This window comes from Rhagoletis zephyria, unplaced genomic scaffold (genome assembly GCF_001687245.7).
Source record: "Rhagoletis zephyria isolate East Lansing unplaced genomic scaffold, Rhagoletis_zephyria_1.1 Rzeph_scaffold_02575, whole genome shotgun sequence".
Taxonomy (NCBI): Eukaryota; Metazoa; Arthropoda; class Insecta; order Diptera; family Tephritidae; genus Rhagoletis; species Rhagoletis zephyria.
In genome coordinates, this window is record NW_016159659.1 from 28,263 (window position 1) to 51,236 (window position 22,974).

Here is a 22,974-nt window from a genome sequence, read left to right on the forward strand (position 1 = left end):
AACATAAAAGTAAAAACAAATATAAATATAAAGGAAAAGATGAGGATGCCGAAATATACAGATGAAGATAGAGGAAAAAAGATTAAATATATAAAGATATATATAGAGACACAGAGACTCATTGTGGGAACTTTTTTGGAATTTTAGAGATTTTCGGGATTCTCGGGACTTATGGATATAATAATCGATAATTTTATCGGTCTTGCTATCGGAATTTTTATCGATATTGTTATCAATATTTTTATCGATTTTGTAATCGATACTTTTAACAATTTTTTTATCGCTATTTTTTATAAATATTGTTACTGGTTTTGTTACCGAATTTGTTATCGATATTTTTATCGATAGATGGTGTTATCGATTTTTTTATTGTCTTTGTCATCGATTGTGTATCAATTTTGTTATCGATATTTTCATCGATATTTTTATCAATTTTTATTACCAATTTTGTTATCGAGTATTTATCCATTTTATTATCGATATTGTTATCGATATCGTTATCGATTTTGTTATCGATTTTTAATATTGTTATCGATTTTGCTTCCAATGTTGTTATCGATTTCGCTATCGAAGTTTTTATCGAATTTGTTATCGGTTTTATTATCGATATTTTATTGATTTTGTTATAGAATTTGTTATCGATTATTTATAGATTCTGTGGTAATTGTGCACTTCATGGTCTTCACCGAAAACTGATGCAAAATAATCGATATCAAACGACGCGTATTACTAGCAGTATTAAGATTCCGAAGGCGGATACATATTTTTTACACCGTTCAAAAGTTAAAAACGGTTTTAGTACTGAAATTACATCAATAAATGCACGAAATGAACGCATATTAATATCCCGATGTTCACCATTCTTTATTTTACCCGAATTTGTGACAAAAAACCACGAAACTTAATGATTTATTGATATATTAATTTGAAAACCACATATCGCCTGGGTAAAAGATTGTCGTATGTTAATTTCGGCAGGTTGTGGGAAATCGCGATTGAAGTTTGGAATGCAATTTCCTAAAAACGCGAAGATAGATTTTCCCCAAAGTCTCTGCAAATGTTACTAGTTCACAAAATTCTTAAATTATTTAATTTCTAATATTTATTGTTAATTAGTTTTGAGTTTATGAAGGATTTTATTTAGTAAAATTTTGTCGTAAGCGTCATTTATCCACAATTCGCCAGCCACTTTGTATGAAATACGACAAAATGTGATCAAAATTTCTTCCAAATTAACGACACTTTTTACTCAATATCTCGGAAACTAAAGGAGATATACAAAAATGGAGAACGCCATTTTTAAGATATTGATTAGTTTAATATGGCTGCATCACTAACTAAAATTTTACTAAATTATCGAAAAAATTGTAGTCAATATCTTGGAAATGAAATGAGATATCTAAAAACTGATAACACCAATCGAAAGACCTTATTTCAATATATATAACTGCATTTAGAACTAAAAGTCGTCAAAATGGCGCTTACGACAATCTTTTACCCAGGCAACGGTATGTAAACCCGGCGTCTTCTTTTTATTCCGCTAGTTGTAATAAAAACATGGAGGTGCTTGGCCTTGCCAATTCATTAATAATAGAAAAGGTTTAAAGTAGGGATGCCAACAAAAAAAACATACAAGATTTTGAGTTTGGTAATATTTTAGATAGTAGACACGTATTTTTAGTAATCTAGAATTTGTTTGAGAATAAACATTTTTGTGGATATTTTGAGTAGCGAAATATAAATCCTGTGTTTCACCTGCCTACACTTGGTGTGAACAACTGGCAGAACTTACAACTTACAACTGGCAGAATACAGGAGAAATTCGAGAAACTTTTTGGTCCCTCGAGGCAATCTGACAAACCTTTGTAGCACCAAATAAGAAAAAGAGGTCGGTTTCTTTTCCTTTTCCTGGAGAAAAAAAAACTTTACTACTCGGCTTAAAATGAAAGTTATACTCGTTTTGACTGCCCTATTTGAAGACCATGTTCAGCGCATTCATTACGCGGTTTGAAGTTGTGTCCTCAAACAGCAAAGTCCTTCTAAACTAATATTAAGATTGGGATAGAGATTAAGATTAAGGTTAAGAATAATACTGAAATTAAGATTTGGATTGAGATTAGGATTAAGATTAAGATTAAGGTTAAGATTAAGCATAACGATAAGATTAAGATTGAGATTAAAATTAAGAATGAGATTTAGATTAAGGATAAGGACAAGATTAAGATTGAGATAAGCATGAAGATTAAGATGGAGATTGAGATTGAGATTGAGATTGAGATTGAGATTGAGATTGAGATTAAAAGTAAGAACAAGGTAAAGAAGAATACTAAGATTAAGATTGAGACTAGGATGAGGATTAAGATTAAGATTAGGACGAAGATTAAGATAAAAAATTTAAAATTAAAAAGACTCAATAAAAATTTAAACGAAATTTAAAAATATAATTTTCTTTTTAAAACAATAAAATAAAAAAATGTTAACAAAAAATAATTGCAACAGAAAACTATAAAATGAAATAAGCTCCTGAAAATTAAATTAAAATAAAAAGAAAGGTAATTTTTAAAACAACCCTGAAAATTAAAAAATATATTAAATCACAAAAAAAGAGAAGAAAACATGTTTCCGAAATGAAATGAAATTAAAAAAAAAATTGTTTCCCTCTTAAAACAATAAAATCTAAAGATCAAAAGCAAATTAAATCAAAAAAGGAAACACATTATTAAATTTGTAAAACAAAGTTTCTGAAAATTCAATGACATTAAAATAAAATTTTTCTTTCTAAAACAATACAATCAAAAATATAAAAAAATAGATTACAAAAGAAATAAATTAAATTTAAAAACGAACAAAACAGGTTTCCAAAATTAAATGAAATCTTAAAAAACTCTAAATCTGGTTATCACTACTTAAACATCATTATTGACGTTTTCGACAACATACATGTAACATGTAAAAACCGGTTTATGTTAACCGGACATTGAACAAACGGCCATTAGAGTGACATCATAACATAAATGCGTTTTTTTAATAATAATAATAATATCTTTATCTTTTTAAGAAGTCCACAACAACAAAAACTTGCTAAATAATGATTCACCCACCCTCGTTTCAATTACTAGCATTATCTTTTTGGGGTAATTAGCTAATGTTAAGCAAAAGACAACCAATTTAATTAACAACAAATGAATCAAAGATTAAATGAACTTAACCAGCTTGAACAAGGTGCTATCGGATTCCAATTGCACTTAGTATATAAGAACTACCATTTCGAATGAAATCAAACAGTTTAGAACAAATTGATTAAGTGACTGTGTCTTTGCCAGTCGNTAACAACAAATGAATCAAAGATTAAATGAACTTAACCAGCTTGAACAAGGCGCTATCGGATTCCAATTGCACTTAGTATATAAGAACTACCATTTCGAATGAAATCAAGCAGTTTAGAACAAATTGATTAAGTGACTGTGTCTTTGCCAGTCNTTCAATGACATTAAAATAAAATTTTTCTTTCTAAAACAATACAATCAAAAATATAAAAAAATAGATTACAAAAGAAATAAATTAAATTTAAAAACGAACAAAACAGGTTTCCAAAATTAAATGAAATCTTAAAAAACTCTAAATCTGGTTATCACTACTTAAACATCATTATCGACGTTTTCGACAACATACATGTAACATGTAAAAACCGGTTTATGTTAACCGGACATTGAACAAACGGCCATTAGAGTGACATCATAACATAAATGCGTTTTTTTAATAATAATAATAATATCTTTATCTTTTTAAGAAGTCCACAACAACAAAAACTTGCTAAATAATGATTCACCACCCTCGTTTCAATGACTAGCATTATCTTTTTGGGGTAATTAGCTAATGTTAAGCAAAAGACAACCAATTTAATTAACAACAAATGAATCAAAGATTAAATGAACTTAACCAGCTTGAACAAGGCGCTATCGGATTCCAATTGCACTTAGTATATAAGAACTACCATTTCGAATGAAATCAAGCAGTTTAGAACAAATTGATTAAGTGACTGTGTCTTTGCCAGTCGATCGCAGAGCCGCGAATTAGCACACTAAATATGTTATTATTGAAAAAAATTGTCTACACTAAAGCATTTTCCACCTTTATTATCAACCTTCAATTTCTCACTTTGGTGCGCGCAAGAGTTATAAACGAATGCTCAACAGTCACATCAGAAACTTCGGAATTTATATATAATCCGAACACGGCTTGCAATTCATTATATCCATATATTTATTGTAATTCCACATTATCGACCTACTGTACACTTGAGCAATGCATGGAAGAGTACGAATGCGAAATACAAAGTGTAATTGGTGCGCCAGTCGATGGTAGTCCTACACCCTCTTCTGTGCCGTCTGCTAATAATCCAACCACGTCCACAACAACTGGCTCGTCAACCTCCCGCGTAACTCCGTCGACGCCCGCTGCTACGTCAATCACAACGACTACTTCTTTGGTGCCAACCAGCGCTCCCATTACAACAACAACTGTTAATATGAGAGTCACTTGTCATGCTGGTGTCACGGGCAATTATCCTTACCTAAGGAACTGCCGTTACTACTATCGCTGTTCCAATGGCTATCACTGGCTGCAGGATTGTGGATTTAGTATGTCCTTCGATGTGATCGATGGATATTGTAAGAGCACGAAAGTGGCTAGGTGCTCAACGGAAAGTAGGCGTGAAAGTTTTTGGTAAAGAAAAAGTAGAAACTAAATTTCACTTCCTTAAAATATATGCATACATAAATGTACATATATAGTAGCACAGTAAATAATTAATTACATAAACTTTGATACGAGTATTGTATCACTTGCTTGGTTTCCTAATTTGGAGAAAGCGTTAAGGCCAACTAATAGCTATACAGAGTCGCCTTGTTTGCAACCTCGGTTTCGTTTTTTGTCGAATGGCTCGGAGAGGTCCTTCACCATTTTAACGGAGGTGTAGGTTGCGCTAAACGTTTCGCTATCCCAAATTGCGTCGCACTATAATCAAAAGTGGATTCAAAGTCGAAGAAAATGTGGTGTCGTCTTTAAGCAGTATAGCGCTACTTATGTAATGGGCAAAGTACGCTTTCACTTCAGTTTTCGGAGATATTTTCAGTCGACTAATAGGGCAATTCCTGCAACAGTCTTTCAACTTACCACGTTTTTTTTTTAAGACAAAAGTCTTTCGTAAGACAAATTGTTAATTCTGGCGAGATTCTTGAAATCTTTTTTCTGGCTTTCGATTCATTTTTTTGCTGCTTGTAGGCTTAGGAAATCAGTAAGTTTCCTATCGTATGAATTACACATAATTTTTGCAAGTTTGCAGCCCTGAGCTCTTTTCCAAAGGCTATCTGCTTGGCGGTACATGAGGAGATCTTATGATATTTCCCCCGAGATAAATTGGTATATTCGTGGTTAGTGAGGCGTCTAACAGAAAGCTCTTCTTGGCTAGCTCGTCAGCTCTGTTATTACCTTCCACACCTTTGTGTACTAGGACCCAATATAGGTGGACGGTTTTAGCCACAGCTAGCCAACTTATAGCCTCCTTACAGTCCGCGACGGTGATCGAATTTGTTTCATATGAAAGTAGAGCCTTAATGGCCTCCTGACTATCTGTAGCTGCATTTTTTTTTTGTAAGTGAGCGACAAAGGAACGCTCAACTTGGGTAAAATTTCCTTTCAGCTACTTAAGCAACCCTACTGGTAGCTGGCAAGAAACATGTGATAAGTTCAACGGTATTCAGACACAAAAAACAATAGAAATTGGTAATTAAATATGCGAGCTATTTGCGTAATATATGTATATACTTGTTTAAAATATAAATAATGTATATACGAAAACAAAAATTTCCCTCTCCACTTTCCCATTAACAATTCACAATAGAGCAGTTTTTTCACTTAACAACACTACTCTTCAGGTCAAGTGTTTTTTAACCGACCTGGCTGAACTCGGATAAATAGCCGAGTTTGCGTTGTTGCTTTGCGTGTATTTCGTCATTTAAGCGAGTGTTCTTTTGTAGCTCGGTTGCAAAAGAATGGACCTTAGGTAAATGTTTATTTGCTCGCTTGTCGTGTTAATAGATACTACAGTGATCTGGCAGCCTAAAAGACATATGAATTACCGGTGCTGTGCATTATTCTGCAGCTCCTACTCCTTTTTTCATTTTTGAATCATCTGTATAGACCTGCGTTGCATTCCCTTTCCACTCCATGGCCTTACGCTAACCGCAACTCCTATTGTAGCTTCTAGAAACCTTCCGAAACTCAGACGCGGGATCACGTAGTCTATTTCCCTGGTTAAGGATGACGCTATATTACTATGGCCGTAAGTTCTGAGTCCACGCTGCCCTGCGGCATATAGTCTCGCGGCCGTGGTAAACTCCTTTTTCTTGGCTACCAGTTCCGCTGGTGGCATGTCTAAGAAGGCGTGGAGCGCCGCAGTCGGTGTTGTCCTCAAGGCACCCTTAATATTGATCATTGAGAGCCTGTAAATACTCTCCAATCTTTTAAAGTGTGTGTTCATTTTCGTTTCTGTCCACCATACCAATACCCAAAAAAAAATAGCACTGGCTTAACGATTGCCGTGAAAATCCAGTGCGAAAAAGCAGGAGAAAGACCCCAAGTGCAGCCCAATCTTTGGGGAGCACATGGCTGCTTTTACCTACTTCTAGCAAGAAGATGAGTCGTGCGTCCGCGCCTATGACCGACTACTTGTTGTCCAATGCGCATACAGTAATTTATTTTTAAACTTACTGCACTGGTTTCAAAAAACCATCGATAGTGACTAAAGCATTGGCCCCATCGATGACATCGATGGTTCCATCGATGGTTTTGCAGCACTAGTTTGTACAATTCGAGAGCATTCCCACGCACTTTTTTTCTGGCTTTCTAGAACTATAAGACTTATTGATCATAGACTTAGAAGTGTTTCTTTCTTTCTTGAAGAATTGTTTAGTCGAATTTTAATCATTTTTAAAAACGTATGGTAAGTGAATGTATGAATGTGCAAAGGCTTGTATCTAATCGGTAAATTTTAGACGATAACGTCCATTGCCTTGCCTCTGTTTAATTGACTTTACATAAATTAATTGTAGGGTACGATAGTAGTTTTAACAGCAATTTGTAGGCGATATCGATCGCGCAATAGCACATAGAATTATAAGAAAATGCATTATGAAATTATCTGACTTCTTGAGTGTATTGAAGTGGATTGTTTGGCGTTATCACTGATTATTTGGCTTAAAACGGTTACACTGAGAGAAAAAAAAAACACATTTTAAACAAATACTTGTAGCTCTTGTAAAATTTTAAGGAAAAAGCACTTGCCACAACAAAAATAATCTTTAATACACGAATATCGTGTTTATTTCAACAATTTTCTCATTGTTGAACTAACAGCGCCACTCTTCGCATAACAGTTGACACGCTGTTAAAAATAAACAAAAGTTGAAAACTGTTGACAACAAATGTAAAGTAGTTCGATTAAAAATTTTCGCTGTTGAATTTCAGTTCCAAAAGCCACGCTGTTGACTTAAAAGTAAATCTTTGCGCCAACAACAAAATTCACAGAAGTATCGGTACTTCTAAAACTAAAATTTTTTTAACAACGGCATTAGTAATTGAAATTACCGCAGAACTTGTTGAGAAAATTAAAGACGCGTAATTTTTGTGGCAATTGATTTACAAAGCAGACGTTCCTTTCAAGTTTAAAAATATGGATTTGAATATTATAAATCTGTCCGAAGAAATTTGTGGAAATTCATGTGAAGGTCAGCAAGGTATTGGAACCTTATGTTGAACTTTGAAAGTGATATACTACATATTTGGAATGGGAGTTATCTAGCGACGTCATAAAAATTTTGTCTGAGTGTTTAATTAAATTCGTGGGGATATTAAAAATGATGTGCAATCACGATATTGATGAAATTTTTAACAGCAGGACCATCATCGCTGTCAAAAGATATCTATATAAGTAAGTATTGAAAAGCTTGATATTATCATATCACTTTTATCAAATCACTTTAATTTGCTCAATTGACTGCACTCAATAATATTACCTCCTCGAATCAGTAAGATATCCAAGCCATCAATATCTAACGCTCAAAAAGACATGATAGTATATTTAGTAAATTTATTTAAATAATTTCAAACAAAAAAAGACGTAACGAAGGAGCGTGCCATTCAAGAAAAGTTAAAACTACAGCCCAAAGTTTTTGTTATTGGTGATTCAGTCGAAAATCTGTTAGAGTTTTACGTCTATTTGGACGGCTTAAGCTACAAGGTACAAACCTTACTTCGTGCCCTGGACCTGGTAATAAAAATATGTTTCATATTTAATTTAGAATATTCATTAAAAAGCAAATATGTGTGGATTTTTTTTACAAGAATCTATATTTGAAATCTCTTCTGAAGAGAAAATTCCAAAATTCCAAAATATTTTTTCTAAACTAAATAATGTCCAGTGAAAAGTGCTTATTCCACCAATGCTCATATTTGCTCTATTTGTAATAACTTTTTCACGCTGTCAAAAAATTTAATTTTTCATTTTAATGAGAAACATAAAAGTCCAATAACATAACAGTATGATGTAATGTGGAACGATTTTCCGTCATCCCTTGTCAAATTTGGTTTGGAGACAAACCGGTTTCGGCGTTGTGCCACCGGTTTGACAAGGGATGACGGAAAATCGTTCCACATTACATCACACTCCTACCCTGTCGGAAACACCAACAACGAAAATGAGAACATATCAGTACTTATTGCAATAATTATCTTTTAATTACCAAATATGTACAAAATAAACTTACATTGTTTACTTTATTATATTGTATACATATATACTTAAAACGCTTAAACAAAAATTTCTTTCAAACCAAAACCAATCAATTGAATTTACATAAAAATTTTTCTCAGTGTAAGCCAGAAAGATTGCACTTTTTCTCCAACAGTTTTCACTTTTTTCCCAACAAATAAGTATTTGAATCAAATACGTAAGTTCTTTCCGCCAAAGGTGTTCGTCGTTGGGTCCTCGAAAATCCATGTATTTAATTCAACAGCTTCATACTTTTGCGGCAACTACCTGCACTGTTAACTCAAATTAAAAGTATTTAAAACAACAATTTATACAGTTTTTATCTAAATGCGAAAATTGTTTTGTTAAGTACAAATTTAGTTAAAAAAAAAAATCGTTGTAAAAAATCAACAACCTTTGCGCTGTTGCTTCAAATACGAGTAGTGGTTTGGTACCATTTAACCAATAAAAGTTGTTCCTAATACATATAAAATTGGCGGATGTACAGTTTTTTTCTCGGTGTAGCTATAGCTACCGTGCCTGTATATATGTATGTATATGTAAGTACATATACTTTTACTCAAATCGGAACTATCGCTTTTGTAAACTGATATTGGTACTCGACTGATATTTTCCGTTTTATTTCTACCCATTATTCTTTTTAATGCAGTGGAACGCACTAAAGAAAACCACTTTAAAGCATGCCTACTTAACATTGAATGAGTCCGGCGTTATCTTCGATATGTGTAGGTAAGTATTAGTGGGTAAAGGTATTTAATATTTATTTTTTTTTATGGCGGAACTTCCATAAGCCTTACTAATAATTACGACGGCTTTTCCAATATCTACTTTTAAATACATACACATATTTTTGCAAATAATAAACAATCGGTAGATCTTTCGTGTTCTACATACAAATATATGAATATTGTAGATAAGTGTAAGTGATATTTCGAGTTCCTGGAAACTGAAACTCGACATTGGTGATTCGTTCTTTGACAAACTGCTTAGATCATTTGATACGTAAATCTTATATAGTTCTATGTTCATCATATTCGGCTTGGCAGTTTCTATATGTTCAAAAACACTCTTATCAAACTCATATACCTATTAGTCATGATTCAATAATACAAGGTTAGATAATTATTGACAGCTGCGGTTTGACACTCCCTTACAAAAGGTTGCATTTACGAAGGACAGAGAAAGGGCAAGAATGCAATCCCTTGTTTCGAAAATGGTAGTAGAAAAGTACCCAAAGTAGTCAATTAGAAGTGAAATTCCTTTCGTAAATTCTAATGTATTTGCAGGAAATCTAGCATTTTAAACGAAATGTTGAACGTAATATTGATATATCTACGTGAATTACGTAATTTATATGCTATTTAGCCGTATAAAAACTGCAAAATGACTCAAAATTAAAATAAGACTACTATTAGACTGATGTAAATATCCAATGCTTATGTTTTCATCAGTTAAATATGCTTCATATGCATATACAAATAAACATATTGCACAAAAGCTTATACCTTTATTTCACACCAAAGCTACACTGTTTCCATGTAAATTTGCAAAGAAGCAACACGGTGCCACTGCTAAGGGAGCGGTGCGAGAGAGACAACTGTCAGTTTATCGAACCTTGTATTATTGAATCATGCCTATTAGTTATGTCTCCAAGATGCCACACGTATGTATATAGAAATCTAAATCTCTTTCCTCCCTTCCGAACGACAGATGGCTTTTTGTGAGAAACTTTTTTTATGAAAAAATTACACTGGAAGGATTGCTATTGCCTACCGAGTGGACAGTCACTATTAAGTAGCTGTTAGACGTGGCAAGTGCAAGTCATTTTCAAAAGTCTGTCAAACTCAAGAATTTCCAAAATAGACTGCATGTAAAGTGACTTTCGAAAACAGTTTTTATTTCTGAAAATCAAAATTTGCAGCAAAATTAAAAATTGCTAGTGCAGCACGAGCAAGTTGAAATTATTTCTCAAAAGGGATTTGCATAATTTCAGTTGCAGTTACACCTTGCCATTTTCATTTCCGAAAGTGATTTCTGCAAATCTACAAAAAGAACTTTCTGGCTGTTCTGGGTGTTTTGTTCTGTGACCTTTTATTTTTCATTTTTTTAAGCTCTTTAGTGAACCATAATTGTGTTGGTTCTTCATGAACAGTATTACGTTTTGGCACATACACACATTCGAAACAAACTCTACGCTCTAGTACTTCAACTATACAACTTATTATTATGTATTCAATTATGACTTCATAGCTTAACTCAAGAGCGGGATGGTATGCATCCTCTGGCAAAACCAGGGGATCACACCGATTAATAGAGGACTTGCGAACATCATCAACATCTTTGAGATCCAGGACCTTTCCAAAGTTATTTGTACACTGTAACTATCTCTAGATAAATAAATATTAGAGATGGGCAACTCAGCGCTGAGCGGAGCTATTGAGCTGAATCTCAGACTCACTTCTAAAAAAGAATATGGCTCAGTGAGTCAATAAATATTCCGCACATAGTCGGTACTCAGAGCAAATAATGGAAATAAAGATGAGAAAATTGCGAAAAATGTAATAGTTGTGAAAATTTTCAATTCGCTCAAGCTATTCCGCGCACCAGCTCTACAGCGCATACCAACTAATTTTCTCCTAACAGCTCTGCAGTGCAAACCAACTCCACAGCGCTCATCAGCTCTGCAACACATACCAACTATATTCCTTTTAAAAGCTCTACAGTGCAAACCAGCTCTGCAGTGCTCATCAGCTCTGCAGTGCTCATCAGCTCTGCAGCACATACCAACTCTATTCCTTTCAAAAGCTCTTTAGTGCAAACCAGCTCTACAGCAAATATCAACCCTATTCCTTGTAACAACTCTACAGTGCAAACCAGCTCTACAGCGCTCATCAGCTCCACAGCACATATCAACTCTATTACTTTTAACAGCTCTATAGTGCAAACAAGCTCTACAGTACATATCAACCCTATTCCTTCTAACAGGTCTACAGTGCAAACCAGCTCTGCAGAGCTCATCGGCTGACATCGGTGCTAACAATAGCGCTAACCAACTCTAGGCTGTGTTGTCTCAACAGCAGAGTGTCATAGCTCAATTGTGCCACCTCACTGAGTTGACTCATTAAAAGGAGCTTGAGTTATTGAGTTAACGCGCTAAAATTCAATGAGCTACCCAGCCCTAATAAATATACATAACTCTTGCCAGCCTGTACACGTATACATTTAATTTCGGTAAATTCAATGACAGGAACACTAACTTCCTCGGATGGTATCGACGAATGCACCGCAAAACGAACACCATCGCCGATGCTGCCCTCATGGTCGATCCTGTATATTTGATATTGATTTGGAAGAAATTCTGAATTAAAAATATGAGATTTGAAACATGTTTCAATCAAGGTAATAATATTATAATTGAAGTCAAAACCTTTTATATATAAGTCAGTTAATTATTCAAACCTCTAACGTTTTATGTAAATACTTAAATTAGCCTTGCGAGTTATTTTTTTGAAACAGAATTAAGATAAGAAATTTTAGCTACGTTGTTATTACTTTTATTGAGTTTATACTGAAACTTGCCAACAAACGCCCCGGTCGGACAAAATGAATTATTTAGTAGTGCATGAAAATCTTCGGCAGCTACATCAATTTTAGCAAATGTAGAGACAATGATTGATCTTCTCGGAGGAATTACAACAAACTTTTTGGTAATGCTATCTGATATGCGAGTTATTCGGAGGAAATAAGTTAGAAAGTGCGGCTTCATATATTTATGGCTACACTGTTAAATCGACAGTTTTATTGACGTTAATATTTTTAGATGTAGACCTAGTGAATATGGCTTTTATGGCTGGNGACAGTTTTATTGACGTTAATATTTTTAGATGTAGACCTAGTGAATATGGATTTAGATAGCGGGAGAAGAAACNAATGCTATCTGATATGCGAGTTATTCGGAGGAAATAAGTTAGAAAGTGCGGCTTCATATATTTATGGCTACACTGTTAAATCGACAGTTTTATTGACGTTAATATTTTTAGATGTAGACCTAGTGAATATGGCTTTTATGGCTGGAGCGGGGGCTCCAATGCCTGAGGGCATGGAGAAGAAAGATTAATAAGTTCCAAGGACTGGGATGGAGGATTTTTCTGACTAGATTCAGTGACTATCTTTTTAGGTAGACTACTAGCACGCCTTAGATGGGGCCACTCCGACTTATTGGGTTTAAGGGCTCACTGAAGTATGTTCACCAGTAGGTGCGGCTGCAAGCGTGTGTCCGTCTTGGAGCAAGCGGCTCGCTATATAAACGTGTATTTGGTTGCGAAACCACCCCCGTCCCAGAAATGGATTGTGCGCTGGGTTTGCGGCCCGCCACGTAAAAACCCCTTCCAGTGAAGAAGCGAGGCAATGCCTCGGATGAGACAACCCGCCCCCTTATGATGACGACCACGGCGAAAGTGTAAAGGACTACGATTTGAGAGCATGCACCTGGAATGTCCGAACCCTTAATGGGGAAGGTGCCTCTGGCCGACTGGTTGATGTCCTTGTAAGAGTAAAAGCTAACATCACCGCCATCCAAGAAATGCATTGGACGGGGCAAGGCTAGCAATGCCTGGGGACTTGCGACGTATACTAAAGCTGACTTGTAAAGGTGCGCAAATTCGGTGTTGGATTTGTGGTGGCAGAGAGAGTCTGTCTCCGAGTAATGTCGTTCACCCCGGTGGACGAGCGTCTAGCCATAAACCGATTCTTCAACATCTCGCTCATCTGTACCCATGCCCCGACGGAAGATAAGGATGAGATCAGAGAGTTAGGCGACTTACGGAAGGTTTCAAGACCAGGATATACTCCTGTAAGAACAACAATGGCGACCTAGCAACCGATGTTCAAACCGTACTTAAATTATGGAGGGAACAAATTTCCACCCTACTGAAAGGTAGCAGCACGAAAAGTTGTGGAAAAGAAGAACCCGAGCCCCCAGTCGATGATGATACAGTCTTAGTTACAGGGTCTTATCGAGCGTATTGTCTGAAAGACTGAAGCCCACCGTCCATGAACTGATTGGGCTTTATCAGTGTGGCTTTAGGCCTGGAAACTCCACCATAGACCACAGGATTTTCAGTTCCCATTTTTTAATGAAAGCGCATTAAAAATACAATTAATTAAAAACTGAACTGAAACTGAAAACTGGATTATGATTTTTAGGGTATACTATCGATGCGACCTAGCTAGATCTATTGTGCTAACTCTTAAGAAGATATGGTTCTGAACTAAGACGAAAATAATTCCGAAACGGTCCCGCAATTGTCCTGAATAGATCTCGAAACAGTCCCGGAACGACTCCGCGCTGGGCCCAAAATGGGCCTAACCTAATCGTGAACTAGTTCCGAAATGGGCCTGAACTAGGCCAGAAATGTTCATTTGCACACACAAAAAGCAATAACACATTTTTCTCTGGGCTATACAAGAAACAGTTACACACTTTCTGCTGGGTTTTCGCGAATTTTACACATACCGGGAGCTAAGATGTTTATACTTACAAAATAATTTAATTCAAAATAGTTTTTGTTCCGTCAATGCACCTGATGCATCTTTTAGACCAATCCTTTGAATTTTCCTAGATACTTCTATGTGAAGGCCGCTAAAAAACTTAAGAAGCCTTTATTGGCAATCCGACCATTTAAATCTACGAAACTAAGTCTATAATTTTTGTCAATTCTTATGAATATTTATATATTTGCTGCATTATTTATTGTTATTTACTGATATTTCACAAATTGTTTACATTGCTTTCAATCCATGATTTCTCAGCGAAAATGTTGGTGAAGACCGCTGGATTGTCGTCGTTGGCACAAGCATTACCCCAGGAAAGCAAACCAACCAACTGATTGTTGGAAACCAATGGCACTCCTCCGATAGCGTTGCAAGCTTTGTTGTTAGCAAGGCCACGTACATTTGAGGCAAAACTTTCATCAACGTCGTAGCCATAATTGCCAGAAACGCAATCGTCAGCGGCTATGGNTGATTGTTGGAAACCAATGGCACTCCTCCGATAGCGTTGCAAGCTTTGTTTTTAGCAAGGCCACATACATTTGAGGCAAAAACTTCATCAACGTCGTAGCCATAATTGCCAGAAACGCAATCGTCAGCGGCTATGATAGTTTCGGATACATCTACTAAAATATTATCCCAGCCATAGTGCCATTGTTTACACCGACAAGAAAATTTCCAAGAGGGAGGAAAACCAAACACGAGGCAGTGGTAATAACGGTAACATCATTGTATAAAACAGCACCACAGAGGATGGATCCACCTGAGTCCTTCACTGATACGACGTATGACCGGGTGCCACTGGCAGCTGCTACACCACCTACAATTCCGATTGTAGGGGTTATCTGAGCANGGGAGGAAAACCAAACACGAGGCAGTGGTAATAACGGTAACATCATTGTATAAAACAGCACCACAGAGGATGGATCCACCTGAGTCCTTCACTGGTACGACGTATGACCGGGTGCTACTGGCAGCTGCTACACCACCTACAATTCCGATTGTAGGGGTTATCTGAGCATAGGTACAGTATATTTTGCTTTGCTGCCTCTGTGCTTAAGTGCACATTTAAGATACCTACCCCAAAATGCGCACCAGACAGAGGCATTATTTTTAACATTTATAAGGAAAGTGCTCCGATAGATGCATTCAACATACCTGCACATTGGCGATGCCTGCCTTAAAAATTGTGCGACTAGTATCAATTATCAAAGAACGTTTACGTTTACCTGCACTGGCCCTACAATTACCTAATTTTACAAGTTTTTATTTATTTTGTTCATCTCGCAGAACAACGAAAATGGCTATAAATTTATGTAGTTATATAGATAATTAGATTCTATTCGGTAAAAATTTCGCTTGCAGTAATTTCTACGTGGTAAGTGCTTCTCCATTATTTGGTTTCATAGGGATTTGGATACCTTCCTCATTGAAGTAGTAAAGAAAATTCGCTTAAGTGCCTTTTTCGGTTAAGTGCACAAGTTTTTAGTGCAAAGAAGGATGTGCAGCTAAGCAAAACATACTGTACTTGAGGCTGCGATCAACAGCAATAGACTGCAAACGAACTGGTTGGCCATTTTGACTGATTGTTGTATGGGAAGTGCTTAATGCGAAAACTTAAACTAAGTAGAGTCTCGGCTTCTTATATACCGTTACCGACCCCTAAGCATAATTAGATTAGAGCTACATACATATATGCTTGCTTAGCTAGCACTGAGCGAGTTATGTAACACCCGAGAAAACAATAATCTCGAAGAAAATTTGTTTAAAGCAGAGGTTCCCTAACTTTTTTTCTCGTAGGCCCTTTTCAAAACTTTTCTGGTTTCGGTGGATCCCCTGCTGCTACATTTAACATATTACCAAAACTCATCAAAAAATGTGAAGATTAGATCTAACGATGTAAATTTGCATCGCGGGTGAGTTCCAAAACTAAATCTGGAGTGGCAAAAATAAAAATAAAATATCTTCTTCTATCTACACACTTGCGAGTTTTAACAGAGCTCATAAAGCCAACAAAGTACTCCTTCGCTCTGAGGAGCTATATTTTTTAAGAGCACTACGAGAACTAGCGTTATTTATATTCTCATCACCACTTCTTACACTTCTTACATGTACGACTCACTCATGAATTTGCATGTGGCGTATTTGTGAAATAGTTTATTTGTGTTGATGACGTCATTTTTAGTTTTATCACTTCGAATTTTGAAGTGATGCGAAAAATGTTTATCACTCACATTTTAAACACACAAAAACTTAGAGAGCAAACCCGCAAATCTGTTTACGCCACAATTTTAGTTCAGAAACAGACTATAGCGAAAAGACCGAATCTATAATCGCCCCACTCAGTTCTATACCAACATCCGTACCAACACCACTCACAAAATTAAAGTTAAATAAAGAGGCTTTCAAGCAACCAGTTTGGTAACTATTGAAACCAGATAAATTTCCGTGGACCCCCACTTACATCTCGTGGACCCCCATATTTTTTTCACGCCAACGTAGCCCTCCTCGAGTATCCGTTGGACCCCTGGACCACTTTGGGGATCACTGATTTAAAGCATGATGCGCATGTACACATATATACTAGGAATGTTAACCCCGGGATTCCGGCCTTTTTAAGGTCCCATAAATCCCGGGATATTGATGGCGATAATAGAAACTCCTTTTCTTGCCTAGTATTGGCTATATTTCTTTTTTTATTTAATAAGTAATTTTTTTTTTAAATGTCTAGCTCATCATACATATATAACACCGCGCGATAGTAAATTTGAAACACAAATATGAATATATTTGCGAAACCAAAACATGGTAAAATTGCGTTTTTAGTTTTTCACANCCAGTTTGGTAACTATTGAAACCAGATAAATTTCCGTGGACCCCCACTTAAAATTGCAATTAAAACATGGTAAAATTGCGTTTTTAGTTTTTCACTCTGGCGTCAGTAATTCAAAAATGTTTTAAAAAATTCAGAAAAATGTGCTTAGAGAAGAAGCGGATTAACAGATTCAAGTTTTTGATGCAGAATGACTAGTAAGTCTTGAAAATGTCCATTTAAAATTTTATCCTTGAAATTTCACAATGTTTGTTTCTGAAAAAATTATATTATAAGGACTTATATGAACTCCAAGGCATCCTCGAATTTCGTCCTTCTAACTTTATGAGCTTAAAAATTACCTATTCGTCCTTGTGAATCCAAAAATTTTAATTTTCTTAAATTCTAAAGAAATTTCGTCTTGCATTTGGTATCCATATTTTTATTATACATTGCTTTGAAAGTTTTAAATAATTTTTGGAATTAATTATATCTTTGAGATTACAAAATCCTTTAAAATAATTCCTGACGTCAGAGAGAAGAAATAAAAACGCCACTTTAAATANTTCGTCTTGCATTTGGTATCCATATTTTTATTATACATTGCTTTGAAAGTTTTAAATAATTTTTGGAATTAATTATATCTTTGAGATTACAAAGTCCTTTAAAATAATTCCTGACGTCAGAGAGAAGAAATAAAAACGCCACTTTAAATAAAAAAGCAGGTTTCAAACCCATTTATTTATTATTTATTTTATAGTAGGAGAGCTTACAATATAGAAGCATTTTTTTCTATTTAAGTGGTTGAAAAGTAATGAATATCCAAATCACGGGACGAATCCCGGTACTCTGAGAATGACATCTCGAAAATTCCGGGATCGGTAAAAGCTGAAAAATTAACAACCCTAGTGTATACATATATCTATACTATTATAAAAAATTGATTATATGGAATTTGTTTGTCACGACATATTTCTCAAAGTACTAAACCGATTTTAATAATTATTTTTTCTAAAACGAAGCATTTGTAAAAAATTGTTTAATTAAATTTCTTAAGAAACCGTGTGGCATATTTATTTATTTTTGGAAGATGAGCACCCCTTTCTCGTGTGTAACTTTACCAAAATAAATGAAATAAAAATTAAACAAAAAAACTTTTTAATATACCACGCTTTTATAAATGGACTAAAATTTAGAAAATAATATATCTCGGTCCCACAGAATTTGTTTTGATAACTTTTTGATTTTGATATTTTAGCAAAAGTCATTATAAACAATTTATAAGATTGAAAATGAAAAANTTTAGAAAATAATATATCTCGGTCCCATAGAATTTGTTTTGATAACTTTTTGATTTTTATATTTTAGCAAAAGTCATTATAAACAATTTATAAGATTGAAAATGAAAAGCGTGCACAATATTTATTATTATGATACGAATATTTTGCGATTGCGAATGTATACATGGGCAGAGAGTCCACTGTAATATTGTTGAAATGGCTCTAAGTCTGTCTAACTAGGGTGCTATATGATTAATTAGTATATCAAGCAACGTTGATGGGCCTTCAACAAGTACTGCTAAAAGTCGTATAAGCAACCTAGAAATAATTGTATATTTCTCCAGCGAAGGCGAAAAGCTGGGAACATTAAAAACTTTGAAATTAAAGCTCAATTGAAGGTCTGTCTTAAAGAAAAACGAGCGCATTTCACTACTAAAATACGACAAATCTGGCCCGCAAATATTTGTGCGCTCCACCCGCCAGCGTCCCAAGTGCATGGCTGCCAACTTGGCTCAAACCGTGCCATTCTTGGCCCTATTTTACTTCAAATGCCACTTAATTTTTCAATTCGGCACAAAGTGCCAAAATGTCGCTTTTGTATAAAAAAATTATATTTCAATACATTTCTGTGAAATCCTTTGCGTGTAGTATTTCTTTTTAGCAAATAAAATTTACNGCGCATTTCACTACTAAAATACGACAAATCTGGCCCGCAAATATTTGTGCGCTCCACCCGCCAGCGTCCCAAGTGCATGGCTGCCAACTTGGCTCAAACCGTGCCATTCTTGGCCCTATTTTACTTCAAATGCCACTTAATTTTTCAATTTGGCACAAAGTGCCAAAATGTCCCTTTTGTATAAAAAAATTATATTTCAATACATTTCTGTGAAATCCTTTGCGTGTAGTATTTCTTTTTAGCAAATAAAATTTTCTAATTTTTAAAGGCTATTCAACCGGTTTATCTTATTTTATCATTGCACTTCTGTTATGAAAATGTGGTTCTTATTTTATTGCTAAATGGGAATGATTAAAAAGAATCGCACCTTTTTTGGCACTTTTATTTTTCTATTTGGCACATTTTGGCACTTTTTCATCATTAATATGGCACCTCAAAGCTAAGGATTGTTGGCAGCCCTGTCTTATATACGAGCCTCTAAGAAATTGCCTCATGGGAGAAAAAGCAGCAAAAATAATTTTTCNTTTTTTGGCACTTTTATTTTTCTATTTGGCACATTTTGGCACTTTTTCATTATTAATATGGCACCTCAAAGCTAAGGATAGTTGGCAGCCCTGTCTTATATACGAGCCTCTAAGAAATTGCCTCATGGGAGAAAAAGCAGCAAAAATACTTTTTTGGATATATGATATGCCCCTTTTGAACTTTGACTACTAGATTAAAACACTGTATAGGTTAAGCATTCGTTCAATGTTCTAATAACACTGGTCTACAGCAAAAATGTTCTATGGGTGCCACTATCCAAACCCTATGTAGAATTGCTCGGTGATCCTAAAATAAAGATAATTTTTTTTCTATGGATAAGTTTTCGAGATATTTGCAATTTACCGTTCTTCATTCCTAAAAAATAGTGGTTTCACTTAATCACGTATATCTTACGAACCAACTGGATAATTATAATACGAGATGCGGGAAGTAAAAGCAAATAAAATTATCCATAAACTGCATGTACATTACTTTTCGTTAGTCCTGATAGTTTCTGAAAAAATAATTTATCATTTATGACACCTCTTGTGTTCGATACAAACACTCTACCTACTCAGGTGTACGTGGCGTATGAATAACACTCTTTTCTGCTCATATTTCATACAAAAAATTCATGCGCATTTTCATTTGACCAATCATTATTTTTTTATTTATTTACCGACTTTCTTCATTGGCAGCTTAAGACAAATACAAATACAACTAAAAAATTACGGTAATTTGCAAATATCTCGAAAACCTATCCATACATAAAAAACATTTGCTCGATTTTCGGAACCAGCGAGTGATTCTACATACAAATTGGATAGTGGCGTCTAAATTAAATCTTCATCTTCACCTTCATCTTCATCTTCATCTTCATCTTCATCTTCATCTTCATCTGCATTATTCTATTTTGAACTTTTTAGTTTTATTTTTTTAACCAGGACATAATATTTTTATTAAGGGCTGACTATCCATTTATGAGCGTAGTACATTTAATATAAGCGGCGTAAATCTTTTCGATCATCTGTTTAGGCTGAGCAAACACGTTGAGTTCAGGTAGCGAAAAAGTTTACGATGGAAAAATGGCGGAAAGTTGGCAACTGTGCGTTTCTACGACAAACAGTCAACGGTTAGACAATATGAACGCGCTCAATGTGTCACGATTTAGGATCATAATTAGAAACAAATCGGTGTTTTTTTGTTTTAATTTAAGCGTTCAGCTCAAGTACAAGCCACACACCCGGTAGGTGCTCTACAGAAATTCGTACAGAAATATCACAAGGTTAACAGCTGATTCATTCAAACTAATTTCCGTTATTTCAACTTACCAAGGAATTCAAATAGAATCTATCATACCAGTGCCTGAAACTATACTACTTAATTGCGCCAGCAAATTACGCTCTGCTATCACTAGCAGTAGTGAAAACGCTGTTAATTAGCTGTTAAGCGAAGATCACACGTTTTGTCCTTTGTACGGATTTGTACATTTTACAGTCACAGAGTGGTGCTGTTTAGAAATTTGAGTTCAGCTCAATAAAAGAATTTCCGAACAACGCCACTCTGTATCTGCCAAAATGTACAAAACGAGTGATGCCTGCTTAAGATGAAGACAAACATAGGGAGCTGCGAAAACATTAAAATTTAAAGCTACATTTATATTTTATGTTTGTTCTATATCTGGAGATTTTTGAAAATTATTTGGAAATTTCTACGTGCTAAGAATTTGTGAACCAGAGGACATATGTATGTAAGTTAACTACCTGCAGGAAAAGCTACCAGTTGTGAACCAGAATGCTACCAGTTTGCGTTTCAGCCCAACTAGTTCACGTTGTATCCTTGTTCAATGTTAGCGACTGGTATTTTTAACATGGCGGTGTCATAGGAGATGCCAATTGTCCGCTCTTGCATCAGCACGCTACCAGTAGAAATACTAGTTGAAGGGAAAAGCATAAGTATGTCATTTTGCTCGCGGCGCTGCAACAGTGGCAATGGTCGACAGAGTAAAGCTTTGGCACGCCAAATCAAGAGATCCGAATACGAATCTCAGTGAGCCAATCTTTTATTATATTTTTCATTTTTATTTGTTTCATTTATATCTCTTGTGTAATATTTAAATGTATTGTTTTAAAAAGAACAAAAAATTATTATTTTTTTTAAATTTTTTTATGGTATTTGAGTATTTAGGTTTTTTCCAAATCAAATAAAATTTGGCTGCGTTTCTTTGTACATTCCGGATAATCCCATTTCACAGCTGGAATAAACAGAATGCGTTTGAAATATACGCTAACATATCATCAGGAACGTTCTAAAGAATAAGTAGACAAACAAGTTTATTCCAAACGCTCAGAATGAAAGAAGAAATGCAGCCTTTATGTACAATTTTTATTTTACATTTAAATTGAAATAATTATTTAAATTAATTTACTTACTTTACTTTAACAACCTCCACGCGCACTCGAACCTGAGATCTCAAAACCTGAATCGGTAGTCTTCACTCGACGCCACAGCCAACATTTGCGATGAAAGAAATTAACCGCATTTTACTTTTGGTTGTGCCTATTCAAAGACAGATGTTGCTGATCGCATAAGTTGTTCGAAATCGCCGAAATGGTAGGCCGCCGCTTTAGCACATACTAGTTAATGAACTAGTGTTTATATTGGCTGGTTTGGCATTTACTGTGTAGAACTGGTATAATTATAGTCCATGACGAACTGGTATGATTTCCCCATTTAATACCATTTTTCGAACTAGAATTTCTACCAACTAGTTTACTTTTTTCTACGAGGAACTGGTATAATTATGGTTCATAAAGAACTAGTATGACTTTTATCCTTAAATAATAGTTCATGAACTGGAATTTGTGCATACTGGTTCAGTTTTTCACTACAGGGTACATACAAATGTATGCATGTATGTTGTTCCATACATGAGCAAAGGTGCCATACGGAGTTATACCAGAGAATGTTTCACGTTCTTTGGCAAATTACGCTCTGTTAGCCATAAATTTTACCATGTTTTGACCGCCTTTGTATCAAGACCCCTGGACCATCTAGGTAATTCATTTATATTTTAAATTGCATTGTCATCGTGATTGGAACTATGCTGGAAATTTCAAGTCTCTACAATGTCGGGAAGTTAGTTTAAAGTCGATTGGAAATTTCTGCGGGATGACCAAGTTAAATAAAAGCTTGCTTGCAACACATTGAAAACGACCTTACCACGCGACATGAGATTAACATTTTATCTGAACTATTTAAACGTTCTGTCGACAGCGACATTATCACTTTGATATATCAG

At 35.0% G+C, this 22,974-nt stretch overlaps 2 protein-coding genes across 2 annotated transcripts; one reads left to right on the forward strand and one right to left on the reverse strand.

Moving 5' to 3' along the window:
* The first annotated feature begins 4,309 nt into the window (after window positions 1-4,309).
* Window positions 4,310-4,729, forward strand: LOC108367181 (cell wall protein RTB1-like). Its single transcript, XM_017621777.1, has one exon. It carries the CDS (start codon window positions 4,310-4,312, stop codon window positions 4,727-4,729), a length of 420 nt encoding a protein of 139 aa, XP_017477266.1.
* A 9,871-nt stretch (window positions 4,730-14,600) lies between these two features.
* Window positions 14,601-15,982, reverse strand: LOC108367182 (trypsin alpha-3-like). Its single transcript, XM_017621778.1, has 3 exons — window positions 15,904-15,982; window positions 14,903-15,031; window positions 14,601-14,768 (listed from the first exon to the last, which is right to left on the reverse strand). The coding sequence occupies exons 1-3, from the start codon at window positions 15,955-15,957 to the stop codon at window positions 14,601-14,603; spliced, it is 351 nt and encodes a 116-aa protein (XP_017477267.1). The 5' UTR covers window positions 15,958-15,982.
* Window positions 15,983-22,974: the final 6,992 nt, after the last annotated feature.